The sequence below is a fragment of the Capra hircus genome, chromosome 14, assembly GCF_001704415.2.
Source record: "Capra hircus breed San Clemente chromosome 14, ASM170441v1, whole genome shotgun sequence".
NCBI classification, from domain to species: Eukaryota; Metazoa; Chordata; class Mammalia; order Artiodactyla; family Bovidae; genus Capra; species Capra hircus.
In genome coordinates, this window is record NC_030821.1 from 62,507,244 (window position 1) to 62,534,747 (window position 27,504).

Here is a 27,504-nt window from a genome sequence, read left to right on the forward strand (position 1 = left end):
TTGAAACCTGCTGCCCGGCGCTGCCCTCCCACCTCTGCATAGGACCTAGGACTCAGGACTTCTCAAAGCACCCGCAGTCCCTAAACATGTGCCACAGGGTTTGGAAAGAGTCCCTGCTGTGGCACCTGCGGCTGTGTGTGCCGATGGCCCTGTGACATCAGCGCTCATGGTCTTGCACAGAGGGGAGGTTGGGGAAGCTGTGGCCAGCAGTTGGGGGCTCGGAGATACTAGCAGGGTGCTCTTTCTTTGTGGCTTTGTGGACAGGGACACAGCCTTTGCTGCTGGGACACAGAAAACATTCAAGTCCTCACTTTATTTTGTGAAGCAGTAGAGGGTTCACACATAAAAAAGAAAATGAAAAACCCACTTATAAACATGGATGGAAAGTCCCTTGGAATATGTGAACCAGTACAGTCCAGCAGTGCGATGAGATGCACTGTGATTAAATCTGGGGGTAAAACTAGAAATTTACCACAGTAGATTTCGTTACTGGTGATTCTCTCCATATAGGCCAGAAAAATATTTGTGTTGGCAAGCCAGGAATAGTTTACTTTTGCCTTTAAAATGTCATTTACCTGAATGACACTGTTGGGTCGCCCGCAGCTTTGAAGCACCGTGCTGCCTCTGTTTGGGCCGAGGTTGAGATGTCGTGAGACGTGACTCTACACCCAGAGTGGGGCCTGTGGGCGGCCTGTTTTCAGAACGGCTTCACGTGTGTCTAGGAATTTATTTGCGGGGGTTGCTGTCTGTGTCTCTCATCAGGCCACGTGGTCCCTGAGGGCGTGGATGTCAGAGAAAGGAAGAAAGAAGTTATTTTTTTGAATACAGTGTGTAAAAACTCTGGAAGGTTCAGATGTCAACCGATAAATCTAAGAATCAATGAAGGTGAAAGCTGATGAATTACAAAATAGGACTCTCATATATCAGTGTTTTAATATAGCTCATATTTTAGTATTGACCCCTTGGGAAATGTGTCTACAGTATGCCGTTCATAACAGCATCAAAGAATATAGTGAAGCATCTGGGGGAGTTCCCTGGTGGCCTAGTGGACAGATTCCGGGCTTTCAGTGCTATGTTGCAGGTCCGTCCCTGACCTGCAGACCACGTGGTGCGGCCGTAATAAATACAGAAAGCATCTAGCAATAAACTTTAACGTGCCAGGCACTCGTGTATTTATTGAATATAAAATGAATGTGATGTGTGCCTGAAGAACCAGTACTGAGGGAATTTCCAGGTTGTCTGGTGGTTAGGGCTTGGCATTTCCACTGGTGGAGCCCAGGTTTGACACCTGGTCAGGGAACTAGGGTCCTGTATGCTGTGTGACTTGGCAAGAAGGAAGGATCAGTACTGAAAAAAGGCTGAATCTTCCTCAGATCAATCAGTAAGTTTGGTATCCTTCCAGCAAAAATCCTGAAAGTATTTCATTTTGAACGTGAAAAGCAGTCTAAAAGAATAATTCCTTGAATCTAACCCCGAAAACTTGTGGGCGGGTCAAGCCCTAGAGGGAGTCCTGCCCTCGCAGACATCGGGAGGAAGGCACTCTGAGTCCAGTGGTTGGACTACTGCGCAGGTGTCAGTGGGACTGTCTGGCAGTGGCTGCGTGGGCCCCTGTGTGCACATAAAGTGTGTGTGTGGTGCATGGGGTTTTCTGGGTCAGTGAGAAATGGATCGTTTAGTATATTCTTTTAGAGTTATTAACATATGAAAGGTTAATTTCAGATTTAAAAGATACAGAAGGAAAAACAAACTGAAGATATGAGAGAGAAATGTAATGAATTATAGCCTGTGTGAATCTTTGGATAGGGATGGTCTTTTTCACTGGTAAAATATATTAATATGGAAACATAGGTTGTTAAAAGTAAACTCCCCACCGTCTCCCCTCACCCCCTATCACTCCCCAGGAAAAGGCGTGTCATCCTCTGCAGAAAATCTGGGAAGCTTCCCCAAGATCTTAGTAAAACACATTCTTACAAACATATGTATAAATTTTGTTTTATAGAGAAAATAGGGTCACAGTGTTCAGAAATTCTTTTATTTAAAATGCTGTCTGCTACTCTGGTGGACTTTATCATTACATTGTAGATTGTAGGTGTCTTTCTGTAAAGTTTGTGTAGAAAGGGAGATTTTCATACAAGATTTGAAGGCAGATATGTGGAAGAAAATTATTAGTATATTGACTTGATTAGTGTTTAAAACTGCTGAATGACACAAACCCCACAATTTTGATGTGTATGTATTTAATGTGGGAGAGTCTCTTGGACAGCAAGGAGATCAAGCCAGTATATCCTAAAGGAAATCAACCCTGAATACTCTTTGGAAGAACTGATATTGGAAGCTCCAATACTTTGGCTACCTAATGAGACCAGCTGACTCATTGGAAAAGATCCTGATGCTGGGAAAGATTGAAGGGAAAAGAAGAGGGTAAAAGAGGACAAAATGGTTGGATGGCATCATTGGCTCAATGGACATGAATTAGAGCAAACTCCAGGAGATAGTGAGGGACAGAGAAGTTTGGCATGCTGCAGTCCACGGGGTCATGAAGAGTTGGACATGACTTAGGAACTGAACAACAGGATAAAGTAAAAAATTTTTTTGCCATTTTGTGCTAAAGAATGTAAGATTTTAAAATGGACAAATGGATAAAGAACAAAAATGGGAAGGTCATGAACAAAGAAATATGTGTGGCCAATTAAGTACATTTAAAATATTCAGCCTTTTAAAAAAATAAATAAATAAAAAATAAAATATTCAACCTTTTAGTAAATAAGGAAATTCAAAATTATATTTTTTGTAGCAGTTGTAAAATAATTTAAAAATTGGCAGTGTTTAGTTTTAGTGTTGCCAGTGTTCATTGTTGCTTTATTGATTACACCAAAGCCTTTGACTGTGTAGATCACAACAAACTGTGGAAAATGGGGTGGGAGGTGGGAAGGGGATTCAGGATTGGGAGCTCGTATACACCTGTGGTGGATTCATGTCAATGTATGGCAAAACCAATATAGTATTATAAAGTAAAATAAAGTAAAAATAAAAATAAAAAATAAAAATGTATAATAATAAAAAAAAGAAATGGGAATACCAGACCACCTTACCTTCCTCCTGAGAAATCTTTATGCAGGTTAAGAAGCAACAGTTAGAACTGGACATGGAACTATAGACTGGTTCCAAATCGGGAAAGGAGTACATCAAGGTTGTATATTGTCACTCTTCTTATTTAACTTATATGCAGAGTACATCATGTGAAATGCCGGGCTGGATGAAACACAAGCTGGAATCAAGATTGCTGGGAGAAATATCAATAACTTCAGATACACAAATGACACCACCCTTGTGGCAGAAAGTGAAGAGGAACTGAAAAGCCTCTTGATAAAAGTGAAAGAGGAGAGTGACAAAGCTGTCTTAAAACTTAGCATTCAAAAAACTAAGATCATGGTATCCAGTCCCATCACTTCATGGCAAATAGTTGGGGAAACAATGGAAACAGTGACAGACTTTATTTTCTTGCACTCCAGTCACTGCAGATGGTGACTACAGCCATGAAATTGAAAGATTCTTGCTCCTTGGAAGAAAAGCTATTGCAAACCTAGGCAGCATATTAAAAAGCAGAGGCATTACTTTGCCAACAAAGGTCCATCTAATCAAGGCTACGGTTTTTCCAGTAGTCATGCATGGATGTGAGAGTTGGACTATAAAGAAAGTTGAGCACTGAAGAATTGATGCTTTTGAACTGTGGTGTTGGAGAAGACTCTTAAGTCCATTGGACTGCAAGGAGATCCAACCAGTCCATCCTAAAGGAAATCAGTCCTGAATACTCATTGGAAGGACTGATACTGAAGCTGAAGCTCCAATACTTTGGCCACCTGATGTGAAGAACTAACTCATTTGAAAAGACTCTGATGCTGGGAAGGATTGAAGGCAGGAAAAGAAGGGGATGACAGAGGATGAGATGGTTGGATGGCATCACCAACTCGATGGACATGTGTTTGAGCAAGCTGTGGGAGTTGGTGATGGACAGGGAGGCCTGGCTTGTTACAGTCCATGGGGTTGCAAAGAGTTGGCCACGACTGAGCGGCTGAACTAAACTGAACTGAGTGTTGCCAGGCCGGTAGGGAAGGGGCCTGTGGTCCTGGCAGGAGGGAAGTGCGGATGCCATGCTCGTCCAGAGAGGCATTCAGAGTGTGTGCACGTGGCTGTCACACTTCTGAACCACTTGTGTTTCTAGCCATCGGTCCTGCTGCGTCCATACAGGAGATGCTAGGCCTCTATGAACATACAGATACAGCCCATGTGTTTATGTGAAAAGTATTCAGACAAGAGAAAAATAGGTGGTTACAAAAGTGTGTATTTTTACAGTCATGTATATTCATATATTTAAGTGTAGAAGTGTATCGTGTTAACAGTGATTTTGAATGTTAACAGTGGTTACGTTCAAAACCTACATTGGATGTAGGATTAGAGACAGATGGTTTTCTACATTTTCTATATGGAATATGTGTGTACATATATATAATTTATGTACTAGGAATGCAAAATAATTTTTTTTTGAAACAAAAAAGTAACCCTTTAAGACCAGGTTAATTTCCAAACTGAAAGGTAAGACTCTTTTACTTTGATTTAGTCTAAAATTGTTTCAAGTTTAGGAAGATAATTTTCAGATAAATATCTGGGTATAAGAGGACCTGTTTAGCCTGAGCCCCAAGACATGCACGTGAGTTTTGATGTGGTGTGCATACCAAGTGCTTCCTTCTAGAGCACAGTATCACTGGGGAAGTAAAATTCCCTGGACTGTGTGGGGCACCTGTGGGGCCAGCCTGTAAGACACAGAGGAGAGAGGTCTGAACGTGGAGGATGTTCACCTTCACTTGGACTGTGAGCATTTATTCCTCATAGAGAAAGAGGACTAGCCGCATAACCACGTGTCTCAGGAGATTGCTCTGATCCAAAAGGATACTGCAGCTTCTCCCCAGGCCTGGACTGTGAAACCCAGAGACCAGCAGGCTGTCTGGGTCCTGGAGAGACTGTGTCTACATTTGAGCTGCTTAGGGTGAGAACCTGGGATGCCATAGAGCGAAGAGTTGCCCGGGGCAGTGCCTCTTCTGTGATGCGTGTGAAAGTGTGTCCATGGAGGATGTGGGAACGGACCGCCTCCTGTGCTCGCTCAGGGCCAGGTTAATAGGATGGGTGTGGGAAGCCTTTGCTGTCAACCCTGATTGCCCTGAGTGGGAGAGGAACTATGACTCCTGGGACGCATGATTTTTTTTGTAGGCCTCTTAGGCAGGGAGAAGTTGGATCATGTTCGTCACAGAATTTAGCTGGAGAAGGACACTGGTATAACCACAGTAGTGGTATTGTTTAATTTTGCTGCTGTCATAGAAATGAAACTTTCTCTGCTATAAGATCAGCATGAAGGAAGTGAACTGTGATGGTCTTGCTCTTCCAGGTGGCAAGGCAGCTGTATGAACCTCTGGTCATGCAGCTGATTCACTGGTTCACCAACAACAAGAAGTTTGAAAGTCAGGACACAGTTGCCCTGCTGGAGGCAATACTGGTGAGTGTGATCCCCTCCTGCCATTCCTGTTGACTGGCTTATGTGGTCAGTGTTCAGGACCTTAAGCTGCCCATTAGGGTGTCAGAGTGTAGCATCTCGCTAGATCCATCATCTTTTTCTTTTGTTTTAGATAATCGGTGAGACACCATTTCATGAACGTGGTGCCATATTTATTATCTTAAGTGATACTTTTATTTTTTTTTTCTTTTTCTTTTTTTTAAAGTGATATGCAAACATTTTTTTGCTTTGTTTTGGGAGGATGACTATAAATTTGACAAACTTCATCTACTTTGAGGGACTGTGTGTGTGTTTGGAGGGTAGAAAGGGTGAACAAGAATGTTCCTGGGCTTTTATCAGAGTTGCAGTGCCCTCTTGTTTTTAAAAACATGCCTATGGTATAATAGTTACGAGTGAAAGGAATCATTTGAGTTTGCCCCATTTTCTCCTGCATTCAGATTCAGTTCCTCAAAACCCCTAAAAAAGCTTAGCTCAGCGTTTACATACGAGGGTCCTGAGCCACTGGAGGTGGCATTACTGGGCTGTGGTCTCTCGCTCACTGAGGCAGAAGGCAGTGGTCAGCTAAAGCCTTACTGTCTTTCCATACTTATTTTAGTTTCATTTTCTGAACTTGTGCAAATAACTATATGTGATTTCTTTAAATGTCATATTAAGTGATTTTTACCTATTATATCAACCCGTAGTTTTGTTTTCTCATATGCTGACTTTGAAGTCAAAATCCTCAGTTGAACTCATAGCACATGTGTCCAAACAAACATCCTTTAGTTCTGTGTTTTTGAAAATTGATTTCTTTGAGTCTCCGTGTCACTCTCTGCTGAGTGAGTAGCGTCATCGCATGGAGGGCTGCCATCCGCTCCTGCTGGCCCAGGCCAGGGCTGGAGTCCCTGTTAAATGTGTCATTACTCATAGGGCTCCTTTCGCTCTCAGAGGCCCCTGACGAGAGGTCACGTGTGGGTGGTGGGCGTTAGTGAACACGTGCAGTTAGGATGGTGGCGTCAGTACAGCTGTGGTTTACTTCCAGCAGGGCCTGTGACAGATCCAGTTAATTCAGTTTCACTTGTGGATATTTCAAGCAGACGGATTTATTCTGCTGTTTCTATAGTCGCTATCTTAGCTGATCACTGAAGGCAGTTTAAGTCAGGGTGAGAATGGAAATGTAATGCGAGCTGGTTGTGGAGGTGCGAGCTGGTGGTGGAGGTGAGAACTGATGGTGGAGATGAGAACTGATGGTGGAGATGAGAGCTGGTACGGGCTCCGGCACCCATGTGTCTCTCCCGTCCGCACCCCTGCCATTTCTGCTGTGTGTGACCATCACCTCCTTGACTCTGGTTGGCACTGTGATCAGAGATTTTGTGTATGGCAGGGAACCAGTTGTGTTAGAATCCTCTTATTTCATTTTCTGAGTACTTTCTCAAGTTAAACTTCTCCTTTGTGGATCAAAGAGGGAAACAAACACTCAAGTTTCCTTGACAGTTTTTTTCTAGGTGTTCGGAGACCGTGGGCTTCGGTGGTGGCTCAGCTGGTAAAGAATCTACCTGTAACGTGAGAGACCTGGGTTCAATCCCTGGGTTGGGAAGATCCCCTGGAGAAGGGAATGGCTACCCACTCCATTATTCTGGCCTGCATAATTCCATGGACTGTATAGTCCATGGGGTAGCAAAGAGTCAGACACGACTGAGCAACTTTCACTTCACTTCCCGAGACCGTACCATTGTGGAGCATGCTCCAACAGAAAGTTATATTTTCAGAACCACATCTGTCAGATTTTTCTTTGTGTAGCATTTCAGTTTCCTTGAGACTTGCAAGGTCTTTTCTTCATCCTCAACAGATAAGCATCCCAGGTGCTTTTACTGGTAGAATCAGCAGCAGAAGGTTTCAGGATGCAGCCATTGTGTTTCTTCTGGGAACGAGAGACTGCTTTGTTGAGATATAATTAAAGTATTCTCTCTCTTCTTATAAATGTTTCAGCTTCTCAGTCTCTGTAAAAGACAGTTTCATTTTGTCGAAAGGATTTATTAGAGTCTAGATGCTTCCTGCGAAGCCCCTTGACTAGTGTCTATTTGTTCCTGAATTGAGCTCTAAATTCATTCCCATAAATTACTCCAGTTATGTTCAGGGTACTCAACTGTCCCTTTATGCTTTGTTTCAGGATGGAATTGTGGACCCTGTGGACAGCACTTTAAGAGATTTTTGTGGTCGGTGTATTCGGGAATTCCTCAAATGGTCCATTAAGCAGACAACGCCACAGCAGCAGGAGAACAGTCCAGTAAACACCAAGTCGCTCTTCAAGCGACTGTACAGCTTTGCACTTCACCCCAACGCTTTCAAGAGACTAGGAGCATCGCTTGCTTTTAATAATGTCTACAGGGAGTTCAGGTGTGTGAGTTCCCTGTCTGGGGTACGAGGGCAGGGCAGGGGGGCGGCACGGGGAGAGTAATACTATTTACAGGGAGTTCAGGAGTCACGTGCTGGGAAGAGTGTAGAGGTTCTTACGTTTCAAGTAGTGATTTTGTGAAGTGACTTGCTGTTTATGCGTCCATGTAATCATGTATCAAGCACTTAGTGAATACTTATATTCTGGACGCTGTACTGTTTTCTGGGGATTAAATAATGAATTAAAATGCTGTTTGCATTCAAGAAGAGGCTCAGAAAGTGTTGAGAACTACATTCAGGCTTAATAAACATAGTCTGGAAGGTGTAGCAAAAGATGTCGTAAGCGACTTGTGAAGCACGTAAAGGAGTCTGACACAGGGTGAGTAGGTGACACGGGAGTGAGACTGGAGCCGTGTGGAAAGGCTCAGGCCCAGGTCAGAGGGACATGCGGAGATAAGAGATGGACGGGGGTCTGAGGAGACACATTTTCTCTTCCTTTCTGTAGGGATTGAGGTGCAGATGTGAGTGAGGCGAGGCTGGCCACGGGCCTCTCTGTAGAGCTAAGATCTGAAGGCCACGGCCAGGCCCGGTGTCGTGGGAGCAGGGAGCACAGTTGGGCTTGTCCTGAAGCTCACCTGCCAGCAGCTGTGTGGGGAGTGGTCTGAGTGCCAGGACACCGGGGAAGAGGCTGTTTCATGGTCCATGGAAAAGATAGTCTCCGACCTGAGATCATGGTGATGCTGACTTGTTCCTTCGTTGAGCATTGGTTGCTAAGTTAGACTGCAAGTGCCAGACACCGTGCCAGATGTGGAAGGTACAAAGATGCAGCGCTTCGTGACGGTTGCATTTAAAAAAGAGAGGCAGGTGATAGTCACTTAGATAAAGGTAAAATTTGTAGCTGAAATCAATGCCTTAGTAGTGGTATAAGGGATTCCCTGGTGGCCCAGTGGTTAGGACTCTATGCTTCCATTGCTGAGGGCTCAGGTTCCACCCCTGGTTGGGAAACCAAGGTCCCATGAGCTATGCCGTGCAGAGGAAAAAAAAGAAAAATTCAGTAGTGGTACATGATTACTAAAGGATCTTATAACAAATAATCAGACCTTGTTTAGTCAGAATAGTTCTCTCAGGAAATGGCACTTAGATAATGGCGAGGGAGCAGTTGTTAAAATGGGAGAGGTGATGGATGGATGGGGAGGTAGGTAGGTGGTAAGTAGATTGTAGATGGATGGGTGGTAGATGGAGATATGAAGGATGGGTGGACTGATGGATGTCTGTATCGGTGTGTGGGGGCATGTTCACATTTGTGTGAGAATTGACTGGAATTTGAAGTCATTGTTAATTTTTTAGTTGAGGTGGAGTTGATGTAAAATGTTTGGTGTACAGTGTGATTCAGTTTTTAAAGCTTATGCTTCATTTGGTGGCTCAGAGGTTAAAGCATCTGCCTTGCAATGCAGGAGACCTGGGTTTGATCCCTGGGTCGGGAAGATCCCCTGGAGAAGGAAATGGCAACCCACTCCAGTATTCTTGCCTGGAGAATCCCATGGACGGAGGAGCCTGGTGGGCTACAGTCCACGGGGTCACAAAGAATCGGACATGACTGAGCGACTTCACTTTCACTGTAGTTATGATAAAATATTGGCTATATTCCTGTATTGCACATTGCTTTTCTGTGTTGTACATAGCAGTTTGTGTCTTGAATTCCTCTACCTGTTTTGCCCCTCCTCCTTCCCTCTGGTAGTCACTGGTTTGTTCTTTATATCTGTGAGTCTGTTTCTGTTTTGTTATGACATATGTTTGTTTTATTTTTTAGAGTCCCCATATCAGTGATATTATGTGATATTTGTCTTTGATCTGTTTCCCTAAGCATAAAGCTCTCTAGGTCCAGCCATATAGCTGTGAATAGCATCATTTCATTCTTCTTTATGCTGTGCAATAGTCCATTGTCTACATACACATCTTGCTCATCCTTTTATCTGTCAGTGGAAACTTAGGCTGTCTCTGTCTTGGCTGCTGTGATTCGTGCTGCTGTGAGCATTGGGGTGCCTTTATCTTACCGAATTAGGGTTTTCTCAGGTGTATGCCCAGGAGTGGAGTTGCTGGGTTGCATGGTAGTTGTAGTTTAAATGTTTCGAGGAACCTCCATACTATTTCCATGGTGGCTGCACTAGTTTACGTTTCCACCAGCAGTGCCCAAGGGCCCCCTTTCTCCACATCCTCAGCAGTACTTGTTATTTCTGGTCTTCTTGGTAATAGTTATCTGACAGGTGGGAGGTGATATGTCATTGTGGTTTTGATTGAATTTCCCAGATGCTTAATGATGTTGATCGTCTTTTCATGTTCCTGTTGGCCGTCTGTGTGTCTCCTTTCGTGAGTGTCTGTTCGGGTCTTCTGCCTATTTTTAAATGGACTGCTTTTTGATACTGAGGTGTCTGTGTATTTTGTATACTAACCCCATATTTATCATATCATTTGCATATGTTTTCTCCTGTTGTGTAGGTTGTCATTTTGTCTTGTTGATTCTTCCTTTGCTGTGCAGAAGCTTAAGTTTAATTAGGCCCCATTTGTTTCTTTTTGCTTTTGTTTCCTTTGCTTTAGGAGACAGATCCAAGAAAATATTGCTACAATTTATGTCAGAGCGTATTCTGCCTGTATTTTCTTCTGGGAGTTTTATGTTTTACAGTCTTACATATGATTGCATTTATAGTCACATATGTAGTCTTTAAAGTCTGTTGAAGACCTTACATATAGGTATTTAATTCATTTGTTTTGTTTTTTTAATACATTGTTAGAGAATGAACTGATTTCATTTTTTGTATGTAGCGGTCCAATTTGCCCAACAGCATTTATTGAAGACCCTGTCTTTTCTGCGTGTATATCCTTGCCTCTTTTGTCATAGATTGACTGACCGTAACTGGATGGTTTTATTTCTGGGCTCTCTACGGTGTTCTGTTTATCTATCAATCTGAGGCCATTTTGATTACACTGCAGTATAGTCTGAACTCAGGGAGTGTGATTCCTACACTTCTGTTACTCTTTCTCAAGATTGTCTCAGCTATTTGGGGTCTTCTATATTTCCATACAAAATTTAAAATTATTTGTTCTAGTTCTGTGAAAAATGCCCTTGGTATTTTGATAAGTTTTTTTTTTCCTTTTAGTTTTTTAAGTTGTGAAAACCTATTTGTACATAAGAATGTTTAAAACATATGGCCACACCACACGGTGTGTGTGGGATATTAGTTCCCCAGTCAGGAATCAGACCACCTCCTGCAGTGGAACCTCGGATTCTGAACCACTGGACTACCAGGAAAGTCCACAGATGACATGATAGTTTGCATAGAGAACCCTAAAGACTCCACCAATAAAACTGTTAGAACTGATAAACTCAGTAAAGTTGCAGAATACAAAATCAGCACAGAAAAATCTGTTGCCTTTCTGTGAACTCATCACGAACAATCAGAAAGTAAAATTAAGAAAGCAGTCTCATTTACAGCTGTATCAAAAGGAATAAAATGCCTTGGAATAAATTTAACCAAGGGGGTGAAAGACCTGTACCCTGACAAGTGTAAGACACTGACGACAGAAATTGGAGAAGACCCAATAGACAGAAGTCTGTTCTGTGCTCACGGATTGGAAGAATTAATATTGTTAAAATTGCCATACCTCCCACACAAGTCACGAGATGCAATGCTGTCTCTCTCCAAATCCTGATGGCTGTTTGCACAGAAATAGGACCAGCAATCCTAATACGTGTGGGGAGCCGCCAAGACCCCGAATAGCTGAAGCAGTCCTGGAGGAGAGCCAGGCTGGAAGCATCCGCTGGGTCTCGAGACTCGTCCAGCCTTCTCTCTGCCCCGTCTGACTTGCCTCTGGCTGTGTACTCCTCTCACCCCGTTTGTGACTCGCCTCTCCCCATCTGCCCCCCCTCCCTGTTCTGGTGAGACCTTGTTTCCTTTACCCTGTTGCTGTCTTTCTCGGATACCTGGGTTTGCTGGGCCGCATTCCAAGTGGCTCTGAGAGAAGATGCCGAGGGAGCTGTGTTGGGGGTGTCGTGTGTTGGGTGATATAAATACAGGCTTGTACGCTTCCTTCCTGCATGCTCCGGGGCTGTTCTGGAGATCTTTCTTTGGGGAGCACGGTTTTAGAGTATCATTTGTCTTGTCATTTATCTTCTCACTACTTTAAATGGATTTGCTTTTTGTTTTACTGTCTTTTGTTTAGGATAAAACTACTGTAGTCACCCTGGCCCTCTGAGATTGACTCCAGCTCTGGCAGTTTGACCACACGATGCTATTCAGGGGAACCTCTTCTTCCCGCTCTGACACCCATGTTCCATCCTGCCTCACGCCTTTGCCCACAGCCTGTATTTTCAGTGTCAAATCTGGGTGTGTGACAGGCTGTGCGTGTGGAAGATGAGGGGCCTGTGGAACCATAAGAGGCTTCTGGGATCCCCTTCTAGGATTCAAATTTTTAAAAAAAATTAGGGTAATATTCCTGGCAAACCAGACAGCAATGTGCAGTCTTGTCCTGATGCCCCCATCCTCGAGCCCTGCTGGTTCGTCACTCTGGTCCCTCACTCTCGTCCTCACTCTGGTCCCTCATTCTCGTCCTCACTCTGATCCTCACATTCGTCCTCACTCTGATCCTCACACTCGTCCTCACCCTGGTCCTCACTCTCATTCCTCACTCGTCCTTGCTCTCGTCCTCACTCTGGTCCTCACTGTGGTCCTCACTCTCGTCCTCACTCTGGTCCTCACTCTGGTCCTCACTCTCATCCTCACTCTGGTCCTCACTCGTCCTCACTCTGGTCCTCACTCTGGTCCTCACTCTCGTCCCTCACTCTGGTCTTCACTCTGGTCCTCACTCTGGTCCTCACTGTGGTCCCTCACTCTCGTCCTCACTCTCATCCTCACTCTGGTCCTCACTTGTCCTCACTCTGGTCCTTACTCTCGTCCTCACTCTGGTCCTCACTCACGTCCTCACTTTGGTCCTCACTCTCGTCCCTCACTCTGGTCCTCACTCTGATCCTCACTCACGTCCTCACTCTGGTCCTCTCATCCTCACTCTGGTCCTCATTCTCATCCTCACTCTGGTCTTCACTCTCGTCCTCTGGTCCTCACTCTGGTCCTCATTCTGGTCCTCACTGTGGTCCCTCACTCTGGTCCTCATTCGTCCTCACTCTGGTCCTCACTCTGGTCCTCATTCTGGTCCTCACTGTGGTCCCTCACTCTGGTCCTCATTCGTCCTCACTCTGGTCCTCACTCTGGTCCTCATTCTGGTCCTCACTGTGGTCCCTCACACTCATCCTCACTCTGGTCCTCACTCGTCCTCACTCTCGTCCTCACTCTGGTCCTCACTCGTCCTCACTCGTCCTCACTCTCGTCCTCACTCTCGTCCTCACTGTGGTCCTCACTCTCGTCCCTCACTCTCGTCCTCACTCTGATCCTCACACTCATCCTCACTCTGGTCCTCACTCTGATCCTCACACTCGTCCTCACCTTGGTCCTCACTGTGGTTCTGGGAAAACACCCCTTCCCAGAGTGGGGAGTGGTGCCTGTGCACTTGGTCACAAGCTGGAACACCCATGAGACTGTGTGTCTCTTCCTGGCAGTGTGTACACAGTCATTCCCTGTCCTGTGTCAGAGGAACAGATTTTCCAGGGGAAGGCTGACCTGTGCCCTGACCCCCCGGAAGTCTGCTGTCACTGGATCATCCAAAGATGTTGGTGGTCTGTGTAACTGTTACGTGTGGTGGGTACGCCTGTGAAAGGCCCAGAGATGACTGCTGGTGTTGACTTGTTTTTGGATGGGTAGAGAGCTTTTGAAGTTGCTTTGAAAGAATGAATGTAGGACCAGATCTTCCTTTCTGCTACATGTAATGCTGGGGAGATGCGTGGAGTGTGGTCAGAACAGTGGTTCAAGGTCCTGTGCTGTGAGCAGGTCCACAGGTGGGGGAGGGTGCTTGTCATGGAAGGCCATGTCTGTTGGGTCTGTCCTTGGCCAGGTTTTCCCCTTTGAGATGTGTTAGGCTGTTTTCTGTTTTAGAGTATTGGAGCCGTTTCTAAAGACAGATTCAGCTCAAGTGTTTCTGTCTGGTAGCACTGCTGTGTCCCTGTGTCATGGCCGTTTTCTGATTCTCGGATGACACTCGTGTTCTCTGTTGCAGGGAGGAGGAGGCTCTGGTGGAACAGTTTGTGTTTGAAGCCCTGGTCACGTACATGGAAAGCCTGGCCTTAGCGCACACAGACGAGCGGTCTTTGGGTAGGTCCATTCGGGCTTTCTGTGCACGCTGGCCTGCGCAGCTCGCCAGCTTGTCCACGCAGGATGGGGCCAAGGCCACTCCCTTGTGAGGCGCTGTCTTCTCTCGTCTGCTGTTTAGGGTGATGAGTGAAGCAAGGACGGGCCCCTCACAGCCTCTAACCCAGTTTATACAAGAGGTGTCTGTACCCCCACCCCTAAGACTCACCATGTCGCCCTGGCGGCCACTCAGGTTGACCTCAGTCATGCGGGGTCCTGCCCGGGGTGGGCAGGGCAGTTTTACAGTGAAGCTCCAGTGAAGCCAGCCAGCTGCCGTGGTGACTCAGCTGGTGGAAACGCACAGCTGGTGCAGGGCAGACAGTGGACCTGATAGGCTCAGAGAGGAGGACAATGTCTCTGAACTCACCAATTGTGGTCTACAAGGTAGGAAATAGCTTTCCCAACAAGACTGTGATAAAGCTGTTGTGACAGTCATGAAGACAGTTTTAAAATACTAGGCCAGACATAGGCTGCATTCTGTCCAGAGCTGTCAGGATCATCCTCAGTTTTCTAAGGCTTCTTGGCGATCCCCTATTCGGTCTGCCTGGGAGTCTGGCCCACGGTTCTGACATGGCTCTCACGTGTGGAGAACCCCGCCCTCAGCAGGGAGGTGCCTGTTTTTAACAGACACATGGAGCCCTGTTGTCCTCCATGTTGATAGCCCTACTAATGAGTAAAAACATCTAAAATTCAGTCCTGCCAGCATACATTAAAATTGCTTCATCTTGACGTCGTATACAGGTGACTTTTCTCAACAGGAGAAATTTGACTCTTAAAAATCACTGTCAGGTAAAAAGTGTAGAGAGAAAATGCTTTCTTGGTAACAGGGGAGGCCTCTTTCCTAACCACCCTAGATGCCTATGGATGATTTCACCATTTTACTTCTGTTCTGCAATGCTGTATTATCAACTATAACAGAGTTTAACCTACAGCAGAGAAGGAGGGTCAGGGAGCTCCCCCTAGATGACAGCCTGCAGTAGGGGTGTGTGGGCTCTGGCCAGCTTGGTGGGTCCTGCGTCCCACCCGGAACTGAGGCTGCCTCTGGCTGGCGGGGCTGTTGTGTCCCTCTGTGTGAGTGTGCACCATGCTGACGTGCGGTTTCTTAAACACGGGTTTTGGTTGTGGACATGCAGTGTTGTATTTTATAAAATCACCTGTTTAATTACAAATGTTGGCCAGGAAGCCTAGTACTGCTGTGATGACTATCAGCTGCGAATCTCCGTGGCTATGTCTGTGTGTTGAGAGCAGGTACGGTTCAGCAGTGCTGCGATGCTGTCGACCACCTGGGGCGCATCATCGAGAAGAAGCATGTTTCCTTAAACAAAGCCAAAAAGCGACGCTGTCCCCGGTAGGTGATGTTGCTTCCTTTCTCTTTCTCTTTCTTTTTTTTCCCCCCAGAATAAAATTAATTCTCAGTCAACACATGTTTAATATCTGTGAGGAATTTGTAAAAGTATAGAGTCGGTTTTCTAAAGTCATTTAAAAGCTGTATGTTTAAAAGTGCTTCATTTAAGGTGTAATCTTGGTTGGGGTGGTAGATGCATTTTTAGAGTCATTGTTGGAGCTGAGATATGTCTGCACTAAATACAGCTCTGATGTGGAATTCTTTGACATGCTATGGAGTAGGTTCGGAATGTAAGATCCAAAATATTAGAACAGTAGGATTTTGAGAGACATGAAGTTACAGGATTTTGAAATGAAGTCCTTCAAAACCAAGGCTGGCTCATCGCCCAGTGATTTTCTGTCTTTACTCCCATTTCCATCCTGCCAGGTCCCATTCTCAGACGGGGTCATGGTGTGCCATGCCCCCTCTCCCCCGGGTCTATGCACGGGCCTGAGGAGCCCTGGCATGTGCTAACACTCTGCAGAGGCATAGCCTGTGGACTGGACATTGATTCTCCCTCTGGGGTTTTAAAATCAATTCTTCCCTACCCTGGGCATGGCATCGCTCCAGGTAGCTCATGTTCACTCTTGAGCAACAGGATTACTTTGAGGTCTGGTAACAGCATGGATCACTGGGCCCTGCCCTGGAATTGGACTTCATAGGTTTTCAGGAGGCTGAGAATTTGCCTTTCTGCTGAGTTTACAGATGACACTGATGAAGCTGGTCTAGGGAGCACAACTTGAGAAGCTCTGCTTCAGATCCTTAACCCCTTTTGTTTTAAATTGCACTTAACAGAAAACATGAAAATATGTGGTACTGTTCTTTTAAGAAATGCTTTTTAATTTTTCCCTCAGTTAAAAAAAGGCAATGAGCATTTAGAATCTATTTCACCTGTGACATTTTGATTGTATTCTAATGATAATACATGAAAGATAAATCGAATGCCTTTTAATGAGGTTTCCGCATGTATTAAGGAAGCAAAATTAAATTTATGGTTTATGGACTCTGGGGTTGGCTAAATGCTGAATGTTGGGGCAAATACTGAGTGCAGTGTGTTCTCCATACAGAGGCTTCCCACCTGTGGCGTCCTTATGCCTGTCAGACGTGGTCCAGTGGCTTTTCACCAACTGCGGGAGGCCCCAGACGGAATGTCGACACAAGTCCATAGAACTCTTCTATAAGCTTGTTCCTTTGCTGCCAGGTATGGCGATCACTGTGCCCTATAAGTGTCTTTTACCAGTAGTCTAGAGATGTACTTATATAAAACGTGATCTTTCCATTTAGAGAAATGTAACATGCCTCTAACAAACAAAAAGTAAGTATGTTCAATAATCATTTCAGGTCATTTGTGTGACAGCTGATAATTATGGCTACAGAGTTCTCAAAGATTTATAGAAGGGAAAATGCTGTTTTGATATTAGATGAAACAGAGGAAGTAAATTTAGGATTTCTTAGTATCTTTTATTTTCTTCTACAACATTTTTGCTTTTTTATTCCACTTAAAAGAAGGAAGAGTTGGATGACCATGGTGGGTGGTAATGTGATATTCAATTAAGATTTAAGAAATCTTATTAATAGTTAATGAAGTAGTGTAGCTGTTTTATTTTGACATGTAAATTAATAAGGCATTCCAGACTCCCAAGTCTGAATGATCTCAGATCTTTGTGATATTAAAGGAAAGCAGTGGACCTGTGCTTTTTAGTAGTTACTGTGCTGAGCCATTAAACTTGAGATCATGTCTCAGTTTCTCAGGAGTGAGTGTCTTGTTCTCTCCAGTTAGTCCATCCTTAGGTTTGGTGGCTGAGGCGTGGGGACGCTGGGCTTCACGTGGGCTGGGCACGAGTCCGGAACCAAGTGGCACTGTGCCACGTGCATCTGCGTGAGGTGGCGCCCTGCACCACGGCTCCTCAGCCTGTTCTGTTTAGCAAGTGGCATGGAGGACCACTGTGGGGAACAAGAGGCGAGATACCTTCCTGTCATTCTGGGAGTTAGAAGGGTTGTGCATTTTGTTATACTGTGGAATATAGTACAAGTCGCTTAGTCGTGTCCGACTCTGTGACCCCATGGGCTGTAGGATCCTACGTTCATGGGATTTTCCAGGCAAGAATACTGGAGTGGGTTGCCATTTCCTTCTCCAGGGTGCTATGAAATACGTGATGTTAAATACTATATAATTTACATACTATATATCATGATTTTATTCATGCTGTATATTTACATATACTATGTAAACATATAGTATGTATTTATCCACTGTACTATAATTTGACGTACGTGATAGAGATGTATGTTTGTGCTTTTAATTTTTAGGGAATTGTTTAAAAAGCATTAGTATTTTATATCTGCTTTTAGTTAGCAAAGTTTGTTTCACATGTTTCCATTCTCACAAGGAAGGCAGGGCAGAGGTGGGACTGCTTCCTGCAGGCCCCATGCCCGCTAGTGGTGTCGGCGCGGCCACTTTTCCTCCCAGCTGCCTGCTGCAGGCCCTCCTATACTTTGGGGAAATATCAGGGCTCTACCCCTCAGAATGATCTGTGTTCAGCACTGGACACTGGGTTTGCCATCTGACTTGTCCTCCTGTGTCCTCTAGGGGGCCTCTGTCCACTTCAGGGATATTTTAGGTCCTGCGTCCTGCAGAGGTGCCCTGTGCACCGGGCTAGGCACGTGGACACCCAGATGCATGGGGTGCAATGAACAGTGCAGGTTTGCTCCCCACCAGGGAATGGTGGTAGAAAGGCCCCGGCTCAAGGGAGTGGGAGCAAGAGACCCCCCCGTCTTGTTTCCCTCTAGGCCTGTCCTCCTGGGCCCTTCATTTCTGCATCTTCGCCGCCGCCACTCTCAGCTAGCACTTGATGTAGAATTTACGTGTCTTCTTATGCTTTACTCACTGTTGCAGTTTTGTTTTTCTCTTAGTGAAAATAATGAACTGGTAATTTTTCTTTCTAAAACTCTGAAAACATAGTTCTAATCTTTTCTAACATGGCTTGTGATAGGCATTTTCTGACACAATAAAAAACATTTCTTCTTTTGCATCAGAAATACATTTCTGTTTCAGTTTCTAACTTCATTAGAATCAGAATGACTTGACATGTTTAAAGGCACTGTTCAGAGCCTACAAAATACACTTTGATGTTCTTTAATTTAGAAAATAATTAATACCTATTAGAAAAATATCTTTTATTTTTATTTTTTTTAATTTTTATTTTTACTTTATTTTACTTAACAATACTGTATTGGTTTTGCCATATATTGACATGAATCCACCATGGGTGTACATGCGTTCCCAAACATGAACCCCCCTCCCTCCTCCCTCCCCATAACATCTCTCTGGGTCGAAACGAATCGCCAGTCTATGTCTGATGCAGGATACAGGATGCTTGGGGCTGGTGCACGGGGATGACCCAGAGAGAAAAATATCTTTTAAAAAGTAGATCATTTAATTCTCTTATTTAATGAACAGTGGACTTTGCCATGTGGTAGATGCTCTTCCGAGCACTGTTTCAGATATTAGCTGCTTCAGGTCACGTAATCTTGGCGACAGCCCCAGAGGCGGATGTTGTGTGAGTCACTGGACAAGGACACAGGCCAGAGGGCCGCTCTCCATGGCGCCGGGTGGAGAGGCAGAACCTTCAGAGGGCCTCACTACTCTGGTGCTTGTTCCTTCAAAAAAGCAATAATGGTTCTCAAGAAAGAGGGCAGGAGGAAGAGTCTGAAGTTTACAGGTAGTGAAATGGTATCCAATTAGGTTGCTAATGGTTAAAGACACTGAGAATGACTCCTGGTGGAAATAACCTTCTTGTCTGTGAGCATAGGGAGTGAGCTGTGAGTGCCACAATTAGAAAAACACTATCCTGGGTCATTTTGGAATTTCGTTGCATTGGTAGGTTTGTTTATGTGAGTCTTTTATGGGGGGCTGTATTTGAAATATTGTGATACTGCCCTTCTTGTTATGGTCTGATTACATTTTAACCCTACCAGACCTTTTTTTGTTCTTTATTGTTGGGAGAAGCTATTTTTTATTTTCGTATAGCGATTAGCAAATGATTTTAATCACATGAGAGTGACTGATGTGTGTGTTTGAATCCTGTTTCTCTTTTAAGGCAACAGGTCCCCTTCCTCATGGCTGAGAGACCTGGTCCAGAAGGAAGGCATCCCCTTCCTCGTGAGCATCTTCGAGGGTGGAGGAGCCCGGGACCGGCCGGCCGGCCTACTGGCCCAGCCCACCCTCCGCTACCTGCAGGGCCCCTTCAGCCTGCGCGCCACCCTGCAGTGGATGGACGCGCTGCTGGCCGCACTGGAGTGCTACAACACCTTCCTGGATGCAGGCACCCTCGGTGCTGCTGAGGTCCTGGGTGGGTAGAGCCTCCCGGCTCGGCTCCACGGCTCTGCCCGGAGCCAGGCTGGGGATGAGATGGGGCGTGTGACTGGACAGGATCACGGATGTCATTCTCGGCTCTGCCTGTTCCGTCCGTCAGGGAGCATGGCCCACATGGGCAGGTGCCACTCTGGGAGGGGCGTCCCCAGCATGGAGCGTGTGCAGCCGGCCGGTGGCTGCCAGGTGCGCTCTGCTGTGAGGCTCAGAGCAGCCGCATTTAGTGTCTTGGATTTCTTCTGGGTCCTCGCTTGGGTGGGCCAAACTGCAGACTTGTCCACAGAACAGGTTGGGCTTTTCAAATGATTGAACTGGAGGCATCTGCTCCAGCCGTGGTGACAGCTGACCCGGGGGACTGCATCCTCCCCCAGTCCTGTCAGAGATGACAGGGTTACAAGGACTCAGGTGGCCCCTGGTCTGTTGCACTCAAGGGCACCTGGGGTTTGAGACTGTGACTCTGACCAAATGAACTCTCGGTTACTTGAATACATAATGACCTGTCCAGAATTACTCAAGTGACCTGTCAGGTGGCAATTTGATTAACTTTCCTCAAATCTAATGACACAGAGAACTGGAAACCCCCACCCGAGAGGGTCTCACCCAGCCTCCACCTTTGCTCTTCTCTCAACTTAGGCACCACTGGGGTCACTTGTCCCCGTCTTTATGCCCAGATGATGAGCTGCACTCCGATCACAGAGTGGAGAGCTTGTGTCTGTCCTTCTGTGGCAGACGGGGTGGGCCAGGGGAGTGTATCTCAGACTCATGAGTTTTGTGGGAAACCTGTCTGGGAGTTGGTCTGAAATTGACTCCATGAAACAGCCAGTCAGAGCCCCCTGTTTAAGGCCAGGATGTGTCTCCCCCACAGCCCTTTGGAGGACATTTAGGTGGTTTCTTCTTATATTAAATTGAAAACATTGCTAGAATGAACATCCTCAAACCGCATATTTGCGGTTCCACTATTATTTCATGAGGATAAAATCTCAGTGCTGGATCAAAGGATATGAACTTTTAAACCTTTGATAGAAATTGGTGCGCACATTTTTTTAAAGCTTTTAGTATGATTGAGCAAATAGCCCTTCAAAAAGATTGTGTTAATTTATGGTCCCGTGGGTAGTGTTTGAGAAGCAGGATCTAACCTTCCATAGGTGTGTTCTTACTATAGAGTCTGCAGCTGAATTCTAGGTGGGTTGTGTTTTGAAATGAGAGGAAATAACTGCCCATTTTATTCAGCTTTTATTGAACCTTTAAAAATTTGACTGAAAGTATATATATCACACCCATACTTAAAGAAGAAATTTTACGTTAATCTTAGTGATTTTAGAAGGAAGTGTATGCTGATATTTTACTATAATTTTTTCTAGGTGCTGAAACGCAGTCTTCGCTTTGGGAAGCAGTGGCTTTCTTCTTAGAGAGCATCGCCCTGCACGACATCACAGCAGCACAAAGGTGCTTTGGCATGGGGACCACAGGTGACAGGCCCAGCCCGCAGGAGGGGGACAGGTACAGCTACAGCAAGTGCACGGTGGTCGTCCGGGTCCTGGAGTTCTCCACGACGCTGCTGGGCGCCCGCCCCGACGGCTGGAAGGTGGGCCTACCCTCCCACCGGTCTGCTTTCCCAGAGCTGTCCCTGTGTGGGAGCAGGCTGTTCTTGAGAATACCAGACTTCAGGTGCTCGTGTGGGAACAGAAGACAATTTTCTAAATGTCTTACTGGCTCTTGGGTTTTATGCTGTGACCGAGCACCTGCCTGAAGAAATGCACATCAGCCAAAGTTTGTAAATGTGTCTGTTTGGCTGAGACCCACAGCCCACCCATTGGCATCTACTGTGTGCCTGCTGTGCACCTGGCCTGCCCCTCCCAGGGCTGGGGACCCAGGCTGCCCCATGAGGGTGCCACGGGGGCACCTCCAGGCCCACCTCTCCCAGGGCTGGGGGCGCAGGCTGCCCCATGAGGGTGTCATGGGGGCACTTCCAGACCCTACTTTCCTGGGGCTGAGGGCTCAGACCACCCAATAAGGGTATCATGGGGGGCATCTCTTGGCCCACCTCTCCCAGGGCTGGGGGCCCAGGCCTCCCTGTGAGAGTGTCATGGGGGGCACCTCCAGGCCCGCCTCTCCCAGGACTGGGGGCCCAGGCTGCCCCATGAGGGTGCCACGGGGGCACCTCCAGGCCTGCCTCTCCCAGGGCTGGGGGCACAGGCTGCCCCATGAGGGTGTCACGGGGGCACTTCCAGACCCTACTTTCCTGGGGCTGAGGGCTCAGACCACCCCATAAGGGTGTCATGGGGGGCACCTCTTGGCCCACCTCTCCCAGGGCTGGGGGCCCAGGCCTCCCTGTGAGAGTGTCATGGGGGGCACCTCCAGGCCCACCTCTCCTGGGGCTGAGGGCTCAGACGACCCCATAAGGGTGTCCCGAGGGCACCTCCAGGCCCGCCTCTCCCAGGGCTGGGGGCCCAGGCCTCCCCGTGAGAGTGTCATGAGGGTACCTCCAGGCCTCCCTCTCCCGGGGCAAAGATGGAGTGACCCCGGGAGACTGGAATGTGTGCTCGCTGAGCCTCGTGGAGAGCAGGTGCCAGCCCTTCCCCCAGGCAGATGGAATCCCATGTGCCTGGCCGTCCAGGGCGCTGGGAGTCCCATTGCTGCCATCTGTGTCTGTCCAGCTCCTGGGGAAGGACTCATGCAGCACAGACCTCATGAGGCTCCTGGTGAGGACGTTGTGTGCACCCTCGAGTGTGGGCTTCAACGTTGGAGATGTGCGGGTGATGGAGCAGCTCCCCGACGTGTGTGTGGCCCTGCTCAGGGCCCTGAAGACGTCCCCACACCGGGACATGCTGGAGGCCCGCCTCCGGGAAGAGGTCACAGCAGAAAGGTGGGGCTCCGGACGGGCTCTGTGTGGGGGCAGCGTCAGCCAGGGCATGCCCAGCCCCAGGATAGCCGCCATGGCTTGGGCCCTGCAAGCTAGTAAATGCATTCTAGCAGGACTCGTGATTGTCAGAGTCCTTATAGTAAGGAGGCCAGCACTCACCTGGTTTTTCTTTGTTTTCCTTGCCTGACCAGCATTGAGGAGCTGTGTGCTGTTGACCTGTATGGCCCAGACGCGCACACGAAGAGGGCCAGACTGGCTTCTCTCGTGCTGGCTTGTAAGCAGCTGCACAAGGCTGGCTTTCTGCATGTCGTAGTGCCGTCTCAGGTAACTGTGCTGCTTTGTTTTACATTTCTCTTAGCTTATTATGCCAGTGAGTCTATTTATGTGTAGTCTTTTTAAGACATCGTTATGTACAGAGCTTGCTGAGATGGGGATTAGAGAAATACTTGCTCCAGACACGTCATTGTTGCCTCGAGTGTAAATGCAACAGTGAATGCTGAAGTTCGTGGATGTAAACTGGAAATCCAGTGAAGGACTACTGAATGTTTTCAGCAGCCTTCTGACACCTTTAGGCACTAACTGCTGTCCTCTCTTTGTGGCAGGAAGCAGAGGTGAGCGAAGTTGCCCCTGAGAGTCGGAAGGCAGTGGTCAGTATTAGTGAACGTGGCTTTTTATGAATGAAAGTGGTGAGGTGGTGTTTTCCTCTCAAGCGTCTCATTGCTGGGTATCTCTGTGTTGCTTCACTTCAGTCTGCAGATGAGCAGCATTCTCTTGGCATGAAGCTTCTTTCCCTGGTTTATGAAAGCATCGCCCCTGGACATGAGGGGCTGAGCCTGTCCTCCCTGGACCCCAGCTGCCAGCGGTTCGCACGTGAGCTTCTGGAGCTGGCCTTCGCATGCGGAGGACTGGTAGGAGACACATCCGTGTGCACATGTGCCTTCTGGTGACCTCGGGCAGCGCTCGCAGTGTTCCTGGAGGTGGGAGTTTAGTTGGGGACCCTCTCACCTGTGGCTACCCACTGCTGAATTCTGACCTGGAGAATTCCATGGACTATATAGTCCATAGGGTTGCAGAGAGTCTGACACGACTGAGCAAGTTTCACTTTCATTTCACTTTTCTCAGCTGCACAAGGACTTTAATAACTGATTTAGGTGAGATGACTTTTTCTCCTGTAAGGAAAGAGTTTTCCTGTTTTTACAAAAGTAGAACGATGTTCTTCTTGAGCTGAGGTTTGGTCTTTCTCAGGCAGAGAACGTTCTGTGGGTGCAGAGCCACCCTGCGCTGATGCGGTGGCTCTTCCTCCCCTGCCCTTGGTGACTCGAGAGGCTGGTGTGGGAGGCGCATCCAGATGCCCAAGTGCTCATAGCCTCGGGATCTGCCAGGTGGCCACGGATGATCTCACTGGTTGAGGGTCCCTGTCCACCGCCCCCCTTCTCCTGCCCTCCCCTGTACTCCCTCAGCACAGACAGACTACTGTCTAACGTCCTCACCTGAGGGTCCCCACCCACCATCCCCTTTCTCCTGTCCCCTTGTCCCCTTGGAACAGACACTATTATCTAACGACCTCACCTATCCCAGATGCTCCCCTCAAAGCAGGATTTTGGGAGCCCTGGGAGACACAGGAGTCAGGAATTCTGATCCCAGATGGAACCTGGGAAATGGAGCCTGGGGAGGGTCTGCAGTGCAGAGCAGATGAGAATGCTGCTCATCTGCTGACTGACCAGGCCAGGCCCCTGTGCTTTCCATCTCAGAGTTCCCTGTCGCCCAGGGAGTCTTGACCCCTGCTGTCCCCTCTCCTCCTTGCAGTGTGAGCGCCTGGTGGGTCTTCTCCTGGACAGAGCCGTGGTGTCCACGCCATTCTCGGGAGGCGCCCAGAGGAACATTGTTAGCTTCTCTCATGGACAGTATTTCTACAACTTGTTCTCAGAAACAATCAACACTGAACTGTTGAGAAATCTGGATCTTGCCGTATCAGAGCTCATGAAGTCATCTGTGGATAATCCCAAAATGGTAATGGATTTTTCCTCTTAGGAAAGTGTGTTTTATTTAGTAATGCTTATAAAGGGGTTGCTGTACTGCTGAGAAAATGCATCATTAAAACAAAGTACAGTCTCTGCCTGGAAGGTCTAAAACTCCTGCCCAAAGCCTCTCCTCTGTGAGCAGTTAGTGATGTAGTGGATATGAGACGTTGACCCTTGTTCTCATCTCGCAAGCCCTGTACGACATGGCTCAACTGTGGGAGCGACTGGCCTTAGTCTCCCCCGGCTATGACTGGGCCAACGCCGCAGTCCCTGTCACAATGCTGAGTCCTGATTCGCACACATTCATGTTCTGGCCCCTCTGCCCCTCACACTGAACCTTTGCAGGTCAATATTTAATATGTAGTTGACTTTGGTCTGCTAAACTTAATTTTGAACTTTAAGTTGGTTGGTAGACCATCAAAAATTGTTAACTGTTGCAGTGGCCATTCTAGGGCCATTCTAGAGGCATAATTTCCTGCTGAGTTAATGAGCTGTTATTGCAAGGAGACTTTATAGCTGGGACCCGAGTCAGCAGGTTGTTAACTATGTGAGAGTCAAGAGCAGGTGTTTCCGATGCGCCTGGTCTCCATGGGGTCTGTGTCCCGTGCGCCTCTCCTTGGAAAGCTGCTGGGGCAAGTTCTGCACCAAGACGGTGTTGCAGGGGGGACTGACGAGGACATGGGTCTGGGAAGTGGACAGTCTCCCGGGGAGGGCACTGACCCCCATGCGAGCCCCGGGAGGCACCCCCACCCCCCGATGGTGCACAGCCTCCCTCCTCCCCCATAATGTGTTTGATGACAGCAGTGATGGTCATGAGAAAGGCTCAGGAGGGAGACACACTGGGGCGCTGTCCCTCTGCCCGGTGAGAGTCCACGTACAGCCTCTGTGCGTGCGGATCCCTCCCACGGACTGCGGCGCTAGAGTGCATTTCCTCGTCAAGGGTTCCTGCACCATTCAGACCGTGTTGTTCATGAGTCAAATATTAAATTCATGGCCATCAGTGTTGCCAAGGAAGGAGACTCCCTGTGGCTGGCTCATCTGTGAGTGGTTTCATGGCAGCAGGGACGTTGATTCATGGATCTCGGTGGACTTAGGAGAGTGCTGTTGGGAAGGTGGTTGGACAGGAATACATGCACGTGTATCCCAGTGTGTGTGCCTGTGTCCCTGTGTGGATGTTCCTGTGTGTGCATGTGCCTATGTGTGTGTGTGCTCTGTGGGTGTCTCTCTGTGTGCCTGTGTCCCTGTGTGGATGTTCCTGTGTGTGCATGTGCCTATGTGTGTGTGTGCTCTGTGGGTGTCTCTCTGTGTGCCTGTGTCCCTGTGTGGATGTTCCTGTGTGTGCATGTGCCTATGTGTGTGTGTGCTCTGTGGGTGTATCATTGTGTGCCTGTGTCCTTGTGTGCATGTGCCTATGTGTGTGTGCTCCTGTGGGTGTATCTCTGTGTGCCTGTGTCGCTGTGTGGATGTTCCTGTGTGTGCATGTGCCTATGTGTGTGTGTGCTCTGTGGGTGTATCATTGTGTGCCTGTGTCCCTGTGTGTATGTGCCTATGTGTGTGTGTGCTCCTGTGGGTGTGTCTCTGTGTGCCTGTGTCCCTGTGTGGATGTTCCTGTGTGTGCATGTGCCTATGTGTGTGTGTGCTCTGTGGGTGTATCTCTGTGTTCCTGTGTGCATGTGCCTATGTGTGTGTGTGCTCCTATGGGTGTATCTCTGTGTTCCTGTGTCCCTGTGTGCATGTTCCTGCGTGTGCATGTGCCTATGTGTGTGCGTGCTCTGTGGGTGTATCTCTGTGTCCCTGTGTGCATGTGCCTGTGTGTGTGTGTGCTCCTATGGGTGTCTCTCTGTGTCCCTTTGTCCCTGTGTGGATGTTCCTGTGTGTGCATGTGCCTATGTGTGTGTGTGCTCTGTGGGTGTATCTCTGTGTCCCTGTGTGCATGTGCCTGTGTGTGTGTGCTCTTATGGGTGTATCTCTGTGTGCCTGTGTCGCTTTGTGGATGTTCCTGTGTGTGCATGTGCCTATGTGTGTGTGTGCTCTGTGGGTGTCTCTCTGTGTGCCTGTGTCCCTGTGTGGATGTTCCTGTGTGTGCATGTGCCTATGTGTGTGTGTGCTCTGTGGGTGTCTCTCTGTGTGCCTGTGTCCCTGTGTGGATGTTCCTGTGTGTGCATGTGCCTATGTGTGTGTGTGCTCTGTGGGTGTCTCTCTGTGTGCCTGTGTCCCTGTGTGGATGTTCCTGTGTGTGCATGTGCCTATGTGTGTGTGTGCTCTGTGGGTGTATCATTGTGTGCCTGTGTCCTTGTGTGCATGTGCCTATGTGTGTGTGCTCCTGTGGGTGTATCTCTGTGTGCCTGTGTCGCTGTGTGGATGTTCCTGTGTGTGCATGTGCCTATGTGTGTGTGTGCTCTGTGGGTGTATCATTGTGTGCCTGTGTCCCTGTGTGTATGTGCCTATGTGTGTGTGTGCTCCTGTGGGTGTGTCTCTGTGTGCCTGTGTCCCTGTGTGGATGTTCCTGTGTGTGCATGTGCCTATGTGTGTGTGTGCTCTGTGGGTGTATCTCTGTGTTCCTGTGTGCATGTGCCTATGTGTGTGTGTGCTCCTATGGGTGTATCTCTGTGTTCCTGTGTCCCTGTGTGCA

General features: G+C 47.5%; 1 protein-coding gene across 1 annotated transcript in view; it reads left to right on the forward strand.

Annotated features, from left to right (window-relative positions):
* Window positions 1-27,504, forward strand: part of PRKDC (protein kinase, DNA-activated, catalytic polypeptide) — a 137,834-nt gene that overhangs the window by 27,114 nt on the left and 83,216 nt on the right. Inside the window, exons 26-37 of the mRNA XM_013969108.2 lie at window positions 5,441-5,548; window positions 7,716-7,942; window positions 14,102-14,196; window positions 15,481-15,580; window positions 16,684-16,817; window positions 19,717-19,968; window positions 21,350-21,573; window positions 22,646-22,854; window positions 23,043-23,175; window positions 23,454-23,498; window positions 23,601-23,759; window positions 24,658-24,861. Coding sequence (XP_013824562.2) covers window positions 5,441-5,548; window positions 7,716-7,942; window positions 14,102-14,196; window positions 15,481-15,580; window positions 16,684-16,817; window positions 19,717-19,968; window positions 21,350-21,573; window positions 22,646-22,854; window positions 23,043-23,175; window positions 23,454-23,498; window positions 23,601-23,759; window positions 24,658-24,861 — 1,890 coding nt within the window. The remainder of the gene's footprint in view (window positions 1-5,440; window positions 5,549-7,715; window positions 7,943-14,101; window positions 14,197-15,480; window positions 15,581-16,683; window positions 16,818-19,716; window positions 19,969-21,349; window positions 21,574-22,645; window positions 22,855-23,042; window positions 23,176-23,453; window positions 23,499-23,600; window positions 23,760-24,657; window positions 24,862-27,504) is intronic.